The sequence below is a fragment of the Lampetra fluviatilis genome, chromosome 52 (assembly GCF_964198595.1).
Source record: "Lampetra fluviatilis chromosome 52, kcLamFluv1.1, whole genome shotgun sequence".
In the NCBI taxonomy this organism is placed as follows: Eukaryota; Metazoa; Chordata; class Hyperoartia; order Petromyzontiformes; family Petromyzontidae; genus Lampetra; species Lampetra fluviatilis.
The window spans coordinates 5,992,343-6,007,560 of NC_136326.1; the positions used below are offsets into that span (position 1 = coordinate 5,992,343).

At 42.3% G+C, this 15,218-nt stretch overlaps 1 protein-coding gene across 1 annotated transcript; it reads right to left on the reverse strand.

Annotated features, from left to right (window-relative positions):
- Positions 1–718: 718 nt before the first annotated feature.
- STYX (serine/threonine/tyrosine interacting protein) lies at positions 719–14,380 on the reverse strand. The gene is made up of 12 exons (XM_078878965.1): positions 14,145–14,380; positions 12,851–12,883; positions 10,600–10,653; positions 10,408–10,505; positions 9,583–9,643; positions 8,301–8,337; positions 8,030–8,069; positions 7,262–7,312; positions 6,124–6,196; positions 5,786–5,864; positions 4,096–4,156; positions 719–1,350 (listed from the first exon to the last, which is right to left on the reverse strand). The coding sequence occupies exons 1-12, from the start codon at positions 14,202–14,204 to the stop codon at positions 1,326–1,328; spliced, it is 672 nt and encodes a 223-aa protein (XP_078735091.1). The 5' UTR covers positions 14,205–14,380; the 3' UTR covers positions 719–1,325.
- Positions 14,381–15,218: the final 838 nt, after the last annotated feature.

Consider the following 15,218-nt stretch of genomic DNA (forward strand, 5'->3'; position numbering starts at 1 on the left):
CTCCTCTGCAGCTGCACACCACTCCGCAGCTTCCTCTTATCTTCGGGGTTGGCTCCCGATGGCCGTCGGCGCCCCCCCCTCTCCACACTCGCCCGCGTGGCCTCACTCTTTTCCGCTCACACCCCGACTGCCTTCCCCTTCCGGTTTACCCGCTTAAGGACCCGAACCTTCCCCCCACGTCACATGACTCCACCCCCCGTGACGTCACATCCGGAAGGTCGCTTACGCCCGCATTACACAAGTATAAATCCAGTGCAAAATAAACCTTCAATGTGGCAGGACCCTTCTGAAAAAAGTCCTACAATTCAGTGCGGATTTCCTGGATAAGCAAATAATTATAATCATTCCACCGAGTGCAAGAATCGACCTATGTTCATTCAAACAACTGCCAATTCTGCTGCATTGACATGTGCACCAAAGGGCGACTGCCCAAAGATCCATTTCTTTCCAACTGCTTTTTGCGTTTAAGTTTGTCCTTCCTCCGCACCTCCGATTATCGTGGTTGTTCAACATACATACAAAACGTCATCTATTACATACTTTCTTTTTAAGGAGTGTAAGCACCGTATGTGCTGTGTTCATTCACGCAACTTTTGTACTGACGGTGCGGTATTCAACTTCCGAGAAACACTGCACGAGTCCCGGAGGTGCAAATGCTTTCAGCGAGCACTCAAAAAGCCACAATCAATAGAAGGAAACAATTGGAATTTCATTTGCTTTGTTTTACCATTTTATTTTATATTTTTTTACAACATAAACACAAAACAATTGACACGCATCAATGCTATAGGCAGTTATTCTGGCTCATTTGCATAACAGCACAAATTAAATGCCACACTACAGTAAACACCACTACAGTAACACCAATGTCTAACTCCTGACATCTATGCAATGCAAAATCCTAAGAAATGTGTTTGTTGTTTTTATCCTTTTTTTAGGTTTTTAGTTTTTTTAAAAACGCAAATATTAAAATAAATATTTTAAACTTCAAAACAGCATATTTTTTCTCTCTTAAATTTGTTTCTTTTTTGCATCTCAAGTTAATCCTTTTCCTCTTTAAAATCAAATTTCATTTGAAGGACATGTAGCATGACTTGGTGGTAACTGTGTTGACAACGAAAACTATATTACGATACCAATATTTTATTTGTTGTTCAAACTATACAGAGCCATGTCAAATTAGTACTAGGATACGTTACTGGATATTCGATCTGCCGAGGCTCCAGATAATGTTGATGGTCTGCACAATTAAAAGTGATGTGCTGCTGCCGGGGTTTGACCCGACCTCACAATTTACAAACACTTAATTATCGGATGGAGATATTTCATTTTGAAACAGTTCCACAGATTCTACACGCATACAATACACGCACGCACGCACGAAAGTGGTCGTCAAATAGAATTTAGGCATTACATTTTAGAAGTGTACACAGACTTAATGGATTACTGCAAATGTGACAAGGATTAGTGTCTTTCGTAAAATGAGGTTAATTATATATTTCACTTTTGTTAATCACACATTTTGTAATGCTCTGTGGGTGCGGACGTAATGCATGCATGTCCGCTGACATTGGAGTTTTTGATCATAGGTTAATAATTGTGTCCACACATGAAAAATTAACCAGGTATAATACAGTTTGCAAAACGATTATTTAAAATGGACAATTATACGGAAATCATTTGTTTAACAGAGGGTTGACATTACGTACTTGGGGGTATTGCCAACACATTTAGCGCAAGTCATGCCACATGCCTTTTAACATCCATTCAATTCAAAAATTAAGTCATTGATATATATAATTTAAAAATTGTAAACAAAGGTAGCAGAGTTTAAAAAAAGTGTTCCGTTTTTAGATTAATCAAAAAATATTGCGTGTCATTAGAGTTCTTGGGAAATATTTTCTCAAAAAAATATAAAACAGTCAAATTATATTTGTAAGCGTCTCCCTTGCAATGAGTATTTTTTTTCCTTTTGTCTCGTATGACATTCCTTACATAGGGGTTAAATAACCTCATTATTTTGCCCCGTGGAAATTTATATAATCGCTCGTCAAACATAGCAGCAGTGAGCCCAATTCCAAATCTATATAGGTAATGCATCATTTTAGTTTCGAATGGAAATGCACTTATTGACCGTCACATTCCAGGTTAAATGCAGCATTCACAACATTTCAACTCGCCCAAATGTAGTTTTTTACAAACCACTTGGGGGCATGTTGTGCTCATCTCTTCAGTCACGACTAAATGGTCTTGACGGTTACTTTTCCATACATTTGTTTTTAGTTACATAACACAACGTGGCATCATCTTATACTGAATCTTTAGCACCACTTGGGACAGGGGGGAATATAGAATTGAGCGGGTGAAAACTACTTAGAAATCAGATTATCAAAACGTGCTCGCAGACTTAATGCCAGTTACGTACCACCACGTTGCCACCATGTACTCCGATTGCACTTTAAAGGAATGGCCCAAACAATTTGAAATACTGCATGGAAATCGAAGCTGCATTTGGCCCAGTTTTTTATTATTTATGCGTTAACAGAATTTGAATTAAACCCAAATGACAATGGTCATTATACTTCTGTTCATAGTACTCTTACGACCGATTCTTCCCAGTGTTTCGGCTGTACGCATCACTCATGCAGATTTAAACGAGACAGAACGTAGCCGCGTCAACGGCGGCTCACAAAGTGGTTAGAAACAAAACTCTTACGCAACTGCAGCCCCACAACTTGTATTAGGTTAAGAACAAAAGAAACCGATACACGTTTGGGAGCAACAATTTCCTTTAACAAAAGTTCAATTTTTTTTTTTGGAGAAAGACATAGCACCTTTATTTAAATTCAGGCAAACATGTGCATTCATCGTTATTGTTACTTTGCAAGTCTCCGCAACCCTCTCCCCCCCATCCCCCCCCCCCCTGGACTTTTTTCTTACAGCACTAGAAAACGGAAATAATTTTGTTAAAGGCACAGTCCACATCACATGAGAGAGAAAAAAAATGTTCTGTACCGAGAGACTGCTTGGCCGAGTTGAATTTCTGAACCAATGACGGGACACCGTAACAAAAAGCCGAACGTGGCATGTAACGTATTCTCCAGGTTATAAGATGCACTTGTTCCTTGTGTCCTTAAAATCCCGGGATAATTCGTGGGTGGAGGTGGCCCCAGTATCTACCATTTTCTTAACAAAATCCTATGATGTCAAAGGATTACCACATTTCACCTATTAACAGCTTTAAATGTAATTTGTATTGCTTTTTGTATTAAAAATCTAAAAAGCAATGCAACAAAAAAAACAGCACCGAAACTGGGACAGCACTTGAATGGCATTTCTGTGCCGTATCGAGACATAGCAAGAGGATCTCTACATAAATCTGGCTGTCGCCTGATGAAGCTGGTTGTAATTACTGGCAAAACGTCGTGCTCAGATTGTAAATGTTGTGGCTTTGCTCTCCAACACAGCGGTGTGCTATATTGGTCGCGAAAGCCTACGTGTTAAACCAGCTAGCAACGAGTCTGCATAACTGCACGCCATTTAGTTTTGGAGCATTGGTGGTGCCGATTTTTACTTTTTCCCCAATGTTTTGCAATTCTGAGGGGTACCCAAAAGCCAACCGCCCACGTCATTTCGAGGACCCTCCGTGTGTATTTTTATTGCAGTGTGTGCCAGGTTGATTTGGAAGCCTTGTGTTGTGCAGCCATCCCACTCCCTTTGTTTTTTTGGCTGCATATTTACACTAAACGGTCATCTCTTAGGCGAGCCGAGACTACAATTGGGAACAACTTCCTGAAAATTTTTTAAACGCACTACAGCTATGGCGTGTCCTCCACCCACAAAACCGTCACCCACCCCCTACCCCCAGCCAAGATAATTTCAGCAACCATTTTCAGAATTCGATTCTGGCAACAACCGCAGGGTCCTCTGCCAATCCACGGAGTCCAACGGTGTTGTGAAAAAAAAGTAAATAAACCCACCACCCCCGAACGAAAGACACGGAAGCCCATGGTGGAGAACCACGCTACAGATCCCCCCCCCCAACGAACACCCCCGCCCTGTATTGCTTGGCCCATGCAGGCATGCGGGGGTCACCTGTTGTGCAACGAGGGGGCATCGGTCTCCTCATCCTCCTCCAGCATCCTCTTGCCGGACCCTGTGCTCACAGACAAAGACCCCCCCCCACACCCGTATAGCCTTAACGGACCGTTGGTGCAAGCGCTGCTAGCGAGTACCTATGAAGGCCGACCGGCACTGCACATGAAGGGGTGGGTAGACAGCACCATGCCCAGTCACCGTTGTCTCCCTAGTGGCGATGGTTACACACCGCATCAGGTACTCATTTGAGGCCGAGTTGACTTCAAGGAGGCCCAGGACTGGTTCAAATAATCGTCGCTGGTGATGGCCGTGAGCGGGAATCGAACCCGGGTTGCCGGGTTCATAGCAATGTGCTAACCACTGCACCACCGCTCACACACACAGTGCGGTACACCCTGAGCAATACAATACAAAATGTATGCTTCACCTTGAGCCCATGATCCACTTCAGGAATTTCAGGTCAATCGTTGCTGGCATTGCATTCACCATGAGCGATGATGGCAGCGGAATGCAGTGACAGTTCTCTCTAGACAATTAAGCCTTGATTAAAAGTGTAAATGTTAAACAAAGATTCATCTCAGGTCTGTGAATGAACCAGTTGATTACACTGATCAACACACTTTTTCTGGCATAAGGTATTCCAACGGTTTTAAGGTAATTTTGGGGTGCCGATTCCAAATCTGGCATCAGATTTTGTCTATCACATCAGTTTTTGAGATATCAAATATTGCATTTTCAATAAAAACTGTGGAACGAAAAATATTAAATAAATGTGGATATCTACATAAAATTATATTATAAACACACTATCCTAAAAATACAGCACCATATTTTAACACTAAAGCAGTCACTGACTCGCAACAACTTGCAATCATAAGTGACAAAGTTAATTTCGGGTAAAATCAATGAAAATGGGGTATGCTGATAGCATAAAAATGATGTGATAGAGCAAATCTGAGATCAGATTTGGAATCAGCACCCTAAAATTAGTCTAAAACAGCTGCAAAAGTCCAGGCCAGAAAAAAATGTTTCTTTTTTGTTGACCAGTGTTAGAGATGGGGTAAGGCCTAGTACTATCCTCTAGTTAGGTGACAGTCATTCCTTTATGCAGCCAACTGTTGACAAGTCAGTTAAGCCAGTCACTCACTCAATACGACAATATTTTATAAGAAAAAAAATCCTATCAAAAGGCTTTCTGTGCTCCATCAGTCTCGATCACACTCACGCTGTAATTGGATGCTGCCATTTTCTCACACGTGTAGAAAACGTGATGTCTGGATATTGAACTTCTTTCGCACCGTACGTAGCCAAACGTGCTAATCGGGGGCGATGGTCTGGCAGTCGCTTGTGCGCCATCTACAATCCGATTGTAAATTTACATACCGTTGTCCAGTAGGGGGCAGCTCGAGCAAGAATTGTTCAGATTTGGGGCAAAGATCTTTGAACAATAGGACACACTGTGGCAAAGATATTCCTCTGCGGCAACGACAGTGGATCATGGCCTTCAATCTCACAGCGCGGCAGGGAAACAGACGAGAAGTTACTGAACTGTCGGTAATTCATAACAGGCATCAGCCTTGGTCAATCCACTGCTGAATGAAGGACTCCGCCAATCCGCCATCACCTCTCATGGCCGTGCGATGCAACAATTCGCCTAACCTTCTGAACAAGCAGAGGTGCGTCTCACCATGTGCGTGCGCAGGTTTAATGTCGTAAGGAGAGAGCTTCTTTATGGTAAGACGCGCCAGGTAAATCGCTTCATACTCCTGTTGCCGACCATACACACACAGAATGCATTTTTAAAAGGAGCTTTAATTTTGTAATCTTGAGAATAAGCGTTTACAACGTTTACCTGTCATAAAAAGACTTTAGGTCAATCGGAAACACCGTGTTAATCACGAATAATGGCAGAAATACCGAATCGTGGACAGTGATTTGATTGACCCTGGGATCAGTACCCTAGGGAATGCATAAAAATATTAACTACCGCTTAATAGTGAGATGTTATACTCAGGAACAACATACCTGTAGCTGGTTCACAAATCCAACGTTTGGATTAATACAGAATCTTCTTTGCTGCAAGTAAACAAACGCATCCCTAGCAAGGAAAAACGAGGTGAGAAATTAAAACTCACGACGGGAGGAAAGTTGTGCCAGGTTATAATGATGTGGGAGTCACATATACAAGATGCGATTAATTTAACCCGATAACAAAACTGCTTTCCCACTTTTAAGCCTAAAAGACTATCACGATTTCGATGTTGGGCAATTTGTTATTGACATGCAAAGTGGCACTTCGTAAAGCAATGACAATGCACTTGTACATGGCTTTTAGTTGATAGAGAATTTGGTAGAAACTATAATCAAATATGCTAATTCGTAGTAATAAAGGATTTAGCACTCGATGTCAATCCACTGCTGGATGAAAGCTTTCCCAAGTCATGTATGATATTTAACAATACCTTCAGTACATTGATCAGTGGGGGTTGGGGAATGGAGGAGCCCAGGACTGGTTCGGATATCACTCGTCACTGATGTTAGTCGTGGACAACAATCAAACTCGCATTTTTCCAAGTGCATAGGGTAGTGCGCTAACCAATGTGCACACCACCATTGCACCAATTGAAAGTAACAGTCCTAAAATTTATTACACCATGAAGCAAGGAGAAAGACCATTAAATGTAACAATAAAAATCTAGTTCTTGTTAAAACTGTATAAAAGCATAAAACAGATTATGCAGATGAGATATGGAACAGGATGAAAATGGCAAAACATGGAATGCAGAGGAATATAAAAAGTGAGAAAAATTTATCAGAATAAAGATCAAAAAGCATACCATGTAGATGCCATAAGCAGGAGAACCATACAAACAGTAAATATGGAAGAAAACGATATGTAGTTCAAAAACGATAGTCGTTATATGCAACCACAATAGACGAGATAAACTTAATTGAGACATTTGAAGGAATGGCAACCACACAAGGGAACGCATCAGAGGATATCTATTGCGGAGATGGAGCCAAGAATGGGTAGCGTGCAGGAGCAAGGTGGATTGTGGCATCTCGGGGAACATGAGTAGTTGGGAGGCGTCAACGCAGCAGCAGTGGATAGCTCATGACTCATGCCGATTATGACGAAAGTGACAACCGAATTCGAACAAACCTGTACTTGAGTCCAAATGTTTCCATAATATAGGCGATCACAAGGGCAGCACTGCAAAAACAATAAACAGAAATGAATGAAAAACACATCTAAATATAAATCTGGCATCTATTTTTAAAAGAGCAACTCAAAGACGTAAGCTTTAGAGGACATCACCACATCACGCGCTTTCAGATGCGCTTCTCCAGCAGTCTGGAACGCTCTTCCTTCTGATGTTAGGAAGCAGCTGGATCTATGCAATTAAAAAATCTCGATTGAAAACTCATTTCTTAGAAATTCATTTTTTGTTCAGAATGTCGTCCTTCCGCCGCACCTCTGTTTAGTACGGTTGGCTATGTACAGTGCGAAATAAGGTGTACATATATACACGAGGAACTGGGAGGGTGTGTTGTCACTGGGAAACTATCCTGCATTTGGAGGAATATCCTAAATTATTGTAACTTAAACTATCCGGGGTCAGGTGGCTTGATGGCAGAGCGAGTGGCTCGCAATCGGAAGGTTGCGAGTTCCAAACCTGGTCGGGGTGGAAACCTATCACGCCTTCCAGGGGGCAATAAAATGAGTACCACTTTGTAGGGGCAAGTCAACAGTAATTGTCATATAGGAAAGTATAACCACCACTACTAGCTCAGGGCTGTAAAGAGGTAATAAACATTTGAGTAATCAATTATGGACTTTTTACTTTGAATAAAACTGAAGTTGTGAGTATTTCACTAGGATGTCCCACATTCATTGTTTTTCAATTGCTGCAACAAAATGCTTAAATACCTTCTTGAGATGCCAGCATTTCCATGCACAAGAACTTTCCCTGATCCCACAAAAGACACAAACGAGAGTTAAACCACACCGTCAACAGTGGCTATAAAAAAAACTCATCGGAGAGTAAAAACAAGAAAGGGACTCCTTATCGCCACTTGCCACCTTAGTATCAAACACTTATCCAAGTGTACAACGTAAAACAAAGCAATTGCAAGTAAAAAAAAGTCAATGTGCAGATTGTTTGACTGGTGCTTAAGGGTTTGGCGGCTGGCTGCCTTACCTCCACTTTGCAAACATCCGTCAATAAAATCTTTCGTCTGAAACGCAACCATCATGTGCACACAAACACGAAGAAAAATAAGCGTGACGTAACATATTTTCAACAATTAAATAGAATACACAATTTTTTTAAGTTTTTTTTATAATGGTTACATATTAACACACAAAAACCATCCACAACAAAGCCCCCCCCCCCCCAAATCCTTAACAGACTATTGGGGAAAGTACTGTTAGCGAGCCCTAAGGCGGTTAAGCAGGTGCTTATGTTTCACTATTTTTACACCGTACGTGTGGATGGAGGCCGGCACCATGCCCAGCCACCTTTGTCTGCCCAGTGCTGATGTTCACACACCGCACCAGGTACTCATTTAAGGCCGAGTTGACATAGGGGAGGGTCAGGGACCAGTTCAAATATTCGCCCCTGTTATTGGTCGTGAGCAGGAATTGAACTCAGGTTGCAGGATTCTTAACACTGTGGGTCAACCAATGAGCCACTGCTCCCAAACACTTACACAGCTCTATTCCACATACACATTTTTACAACCAAAAAAATTAAACTGCACTTAGCTACTTACCGATTCACCACTCCGCCTCATAGCTACGTATACAAATGCACGTATAACATTTCTAAAGTTGCACTGTTGACATAATGTAGTCATTCTGCGATTGCTTTTGACAGCCACTTGTACATAGAGGCGTACATGTAACTTTATCAACGGTTGGAAGAGGGGCATCCCTTGCCGTTCAAGTCGTGGGGTTTATTTGACCATACTTCACCACACTGGTCAGTGCAGGCTGGTAAAGGGTGGGCAGCAGACTTGGGGAGCGTAGAAATACAAGACAACATGTTTTTCTGCTGCCCAACATGTAACTTTGCAAGATACAACGACCTGCCTTACAATATTCTACATAAAACGCCTAGTAGCGAGTTATGTAAAATTCCTTCAGTAGAAAAGTCCCCTTTTGACATTGCAAACCAAGGAGAAAATATAACTTAACATTTTATGCAACTGGCGACAGAATAATACATTGCGGAAACTGAAATACTTCACCCTCGGCAACATGCCATATTGTTAGTAATGGAAACAAAGTTATACTTTTGCCAAAAAAATCATGTGACAATGAACATTCGCCAAGAGATGATTCAGTCCCATGGGGATTAAAGTTGTACGACTAAAAATATTTTTTAGAAACACTTTCCAGAACAAAAATCGATCAAGCCCAAAAGGGGTTAAGCACCCAAGTATATAATTCTAATCCAAAGCTACTGTCAAAGTACTCACCATTGGGAAGTATCGGATGATGTTATCCACAGGACTGTCAGCTATGTTCAGAACCAAGTAACTGCACACAAACCAAATGCGTTGTAATGTTTTGTAAGCTGGGAAAATCAATGACAACTTTTTTTTACATAACCAAACACTGCCATTTAAAAGCTTTTGCAAGCCAAACAAGAGTATATCTGCACACAACTGAAGACCAATGACAAATACTCTATGCAGGATAAATAAATAAAGGTTACCAAGCAAAGATGGGAATGTTAATTTCAGCTGTATAACAATGGTTAATAATTTACTGTATTTACACTGTATTAATGTTGTTAAAAATTATATTTGGATTTTAAGTATGTGACATTCAATAAAAGCCGATGGATAGTCCTGCAACTTAAGATGTAAATTTCAGACACTTAAAAAATTTGCTAAATCATTAGTAAAATCAGTAATTGGCTTTTTATGTGGGTCTAGTATGTCAACCAATTAAGACTGCAATTCACGTAACAATTTAATTTCATTACCTTTTTGGAAAATGGTTAAATCCCGAGAAATACCAGTGTCACTTATACACAAAATTACTTTTTTCAACCACGCTTGGCAATGGTAAATTGAGTTTCGTTTACAGGTCCAATCATTGACCTATTGCACAAGCCATATTTTCCAAAACTAAACAACGTGACCTTCAAAATGACAGCTGATATGCATTATAGGATGATCAAAACTATCACTGAGATTGTCCAGCTTGTGTAATTGCCTACGAGCAAATAATGTATCGGAAAGATAACACCAGCATACATCAGCATTATTATGAAACAAAAAAAACAATCGACTTACCGTACACAATCAGGGAAGTTTGGCTTGATAAAGTTGGCTTCTATGTCTTGCCGGACACACACGATGTGCGTTATTCCTCGGCTTTCCAAGATTGGCCACTAGGAAACGCAAGAAAGACGCATATTGCACGTAAGAACAGCCACACCTATGAAAATCAATATTTAAGAAATGATTAACATTTCCACGAGTCACCTTGCTTCGCATGGCAGCAGAGAAGGGTCCCAGATACAAGCCCGGTAAGATCTCCTGAAAGACAGAACAAAATTATGAATTGTAAATTCTCATTGCAGCGAACACATTTACCTGCCCTGATGCTTTGATTATACACCATGAAAATTAATGCTTACAAAACTGAGAGTATTTCCTGCTCATCACTTTATATGAACAGAGCTGTCTCATCTTGGTTCTTACTAACCGAAATGTTATTTCATTATTAGTATGTATCCCTTCTTCTTGGTTCTTTCGGTAAAGTCACGCAGAAGGGAAATAATAGACCTGTTCTTCACCTGAGGACGGCTGCTTGCGTTGTGGCCGAAACGTCGTGAGAATTATTTTATTAGGTTTTATTTTTTATTATTTCCCTTCTACGTGACTTTACCTAAAGAACCAAGAAGATGAATCCCTGCAGTCACGAAAGCTATAAATCGAAATTTATGTATCCCTTATCAGTGTGAATTAAAGTCATAACTGGTAAAATTACAATGCAGTAATGTATTGACTTGACCTTGTGGCTCACATAACAATACCTTGCTCTTTCCTTCGCCTTGTGCATACTGCCAGGAATTTTACATTTGCAGGGTTAAAAATCTACACCATCCCTAAAGTGTTAATGTAGCCACGACTACCTAACATGAACAATACCCAAACCAGCTGTAGCTTGTTGGATAGTTGGCTCAATATACTTATCCATAGTCAAGTAATGCAAACATTAAAAACACAACCAGAAAGTGATCCCATCACTAACCACTTAAGTTGTATGTAAAATACACATAAATGTCAGCAGTGTGTGCCGTTCTTTACAAACCTGCTGAATTTAAACCCTAAAGCTTTGCCCACAAAGCCAAATCATGACCGACCAAGCACTGTTTTTTTGTCTACGCTACAACTCTGTTAGGTTGCAGGCAGCTTGTTGAAGAAAACCATGCCCAGGATCCCATCCTCCAGTGGGGGAATCTGGACACCGAGAATAAACTTTCTTGGCCACGAGACGGATGCGTGATGCCTCTATTCTTGGCAGGAGTGCCGCGTGTCAATATCAAACATGGGCGACCATTCAAAACGTCTCTACAGCGATTTAATGTGCTGATAAACCTTGGCTTGAGATGCGAGGATGCTAATAACCACGACGAACACATATGGAGCATGACCAACCTTCCTCTAAAGCTATTACTTCTAAGAAAATTGACAAATAATGTAAGCTCATGAGCCCACAATCTGCTATTATATCCAAGTTTCCAGGTGGGCTACATGGGCCCCAGAGGCCTCCTTTGACACTTCAGGGGAGCCCCAGATGCCTTCGACGGCCCTCCAGGGGGGGTGAGGGGGCTCCAAAGGCATTCTAAGGCCCAAATTCGTACAAATAAAAAAATGTACTTGCTAATTGTATCACAATTGTAGCATTGTGACGTGATACTATCAGATAAAATACACCTATTGCACCCATTGTTAAAGCAGATAACTTTGGTGGAAATGGTGGCCAAAATATCCAAAGGTGCTTTAATTATTCAGTTAAACTGGAAATGGTCAATGTGTATAAATATAATAATTGGTTCTTTACCCTTCTATCTGGCAACAAAACTGACACCTTTTTACAAGGAGTCATGTGTGCATAGACCGCAATACCTGCAGTCATAATACAAACAAAAGAACATAACTCTGATAATGTGCACTGTCCTTAAAGTTGATTGATCCACACCCGAGACAGCTTTCCTTAGAGCCTAGTCTCATATGGGTGGGACCAGATGACGCCAAAAGGCGCACAACTCAAAGACAATGCACCATCAGAGTATGAGAGCTCGGGGCAAGCATCTACACTATGGGAACCTCATTTGCCAGTAAAAATATGATAATTTGTTCTTTACCCTTCTATCTGGCAACAAAACTGACACCTTTTTACAAGGAGTCATGTGTGCATAGACCGCAATACCTGCAGTCATAATACAAACAAAAGAACATAACTCTGATAATGTGCACTGTCCTTAAAGTTGATTGATCCACACCCGAGACAGCTTTCCTTAGAGCCTAGTCTCATATGGGTTGGACCAGATGACGCCAAAAGGCGCACAACTCAAAGACAATGCACCATCAGAGTATGAGAGCACTGGCAAATGAGGTTCCCATAGTGTATAAATATACTGGGATGGGCCCACTATGATAGGTGCTCGCCGATTTAGTTGGGTCTGAACACGAAGACAAAATTGGCAGACAAGTAGAAGACACGAACCTGCATATCTCTTCTCATGGTGTAAGTCCAGTCCTGAAAAAATATAAACACAGCAGTGTTGTCAACGTCCAACTAGTCCACAGTTACTTTTATCGCAACATTTACAATTTGCCCTCATGCATTTTATTATTTTGCGTTTTGTTTAACAGACCCCCCCCAAAAAAACATACGAGTGCTCATCTCCACAGAGAAAAAGGTTATCACCAGTCAGTGTTATTCATAGATGAATACATTTTTATGGCCAGTCGAGGCAAACCTCAACAGATACAAACAGCTTACAGTATCCGTAAAACAGGTTTTTGTTTGGTTTAGATCGCATAAATATAGAAGTGTCGTGAAACATGCCACCACCCAACAGAGCCAATGAGTAAGGTTTGTCACGTAAACAGAACATGCAAATTCGTTACTGGTACAGCACACCGGTGTGTTGGAGAGAAAATCCACAACATTTACAATCAGAGTACGACGTTTCGCCAGTTATACCTTACAGTTTTTAGGATCAAGTGAAGCAGCTCACCATATGGGGGGGGGACTGATGGTGGTGGTCATGACCATATAGTTAGTGGCAATGACAGTGATTTTGTTGATCATATTGGTTATGACGGTGAATATGGTAATGATGGTATTGAACAATGATGGATAGTTATCATACTAATTAAAATGTATAATGCGCATTCCATTAATGATCCCAATGCTATAGTAGTAATATTGAAAGATTGTTGTCATGGTGGTGGTGGTAATAATTATTAAGGTGGTGGTAGTGATGGTTATAACGGTGATGGTTATAACAGTTGATTAGTGGTGAGTATTTGATGTGATGTGGACGGTGCGGATAACAATGACGGGGTCTGAACGGACCTGAAACAGAGAATTTAACTCGTATTCAGACCGAGAGCTTGCTCGGTCTTAGCTTGACCTCAACATTATAACAGTCAGCGTGTGTCTGCCGAAGGAAATTGGACCAGTGGCGTCAAACCCACATTCCGATGGTACTGGTCGGCATGACCATTGTATTAATCTCGTTCCGATGAGTACAAAGGATATACTAATTTTACCCACCTTGAACAAAATACGGGATTGTTCTCCCCCAGTGATTAGTTAAACATCACGCTCTTTAACCGGCGCCGACTTCCAAAGAAAACTGGTTTATTTATTATAATAAACAAAGTGTTAACTAAACGAAATACTAATACAATACGCGCGGGCCCAAGCGTTCGACACCATCCCCGGCCTGGCCTAGAATCCCCTACCGCTCGCGACGCGCCTCCCTCGGTAGGGGCAAAACCGTACGCACCCCGGTCTCCTCGGCCTTTGCGGCGGGCAACGCCGGGAAGTCGAGACGAACGGTGTCCATCCCTTTAACTGAGGGAGATGTTTGTCCGTTGATGTTGTTAATGATGTTACTGATGTTGCTGTTGCTCGGGCACGTTCACGCGGCGAGCATCGCGGGAGCGGCGGCTGTTCACGGTCCGCGGAGGAGAAGGAAGAAGCGCCGGCCCAGGGCGGCTGCCATGTCGGACATGCCGACTCGCTCCCTCGATTCTCGACTCCGACTATTTATAATCCACGGAATCGATTCCGAACGAACGTTCAACCCCTTTACGATTCGAAGAAATCGAATGCGGCTGCTTGTAATTGAACGCAAACGATTCGATTCCCGTGGCGAGACGCCGGTAAAAGAATCGATTCATGACAGATGCAAGGGGCGTGCGCGCTGCAATGCATTTGTGGTTAGAGGTTTCCGACGTCATCTTAGGTAGGGGTGGTGGTTGGGGGCACGGCCAGACCCCACAACGCATCTGGTTAGAGGTCTCTATCGCCATCTTAGGTAGGGGCATTGGGCAGAGTGAGGAGATGAACAGTTAGGCCCCACAACGAAACTGGTTGGAAGGTCTACGTGGCCATCTTAGGTAGGGAGGCACGGCAAGACCCCACAACGCAACTGGTTAGAGGTCTCTACCGCCATCTTAGGTAGGGGCATTGGGCAGGGTGAGAAGAGGAAGTCAGGCCACACAACGAAACTGGTTGGAAGGCCTTACGGTGGCCATCTTAGGTAGGGAGGTACGGCAAGACCCCCACAACGTGGCCATCTTAGGTAGGGAGGCACGGCAAGACCCCACAACGCATCTGGTTAGAGGTCTCTACCGCCATCTTAGGTAGGGAGGCACGGCAAGACCCTGCAACGCAACAGACGGCACACGTTGTGGATGACTCCCATCGCAAAAGTTCCACTTCTCCCCCCGCCACCCCTACCTAAGATGGCAGACGCGGAGTCGGCGATGTTATACAAACAATAAACACCCGCGGCTCCATTGGTCGAGAGAATCGGCCACAGAGGTCGCGGTTCGCGTGGGGATGAGACAGAGCG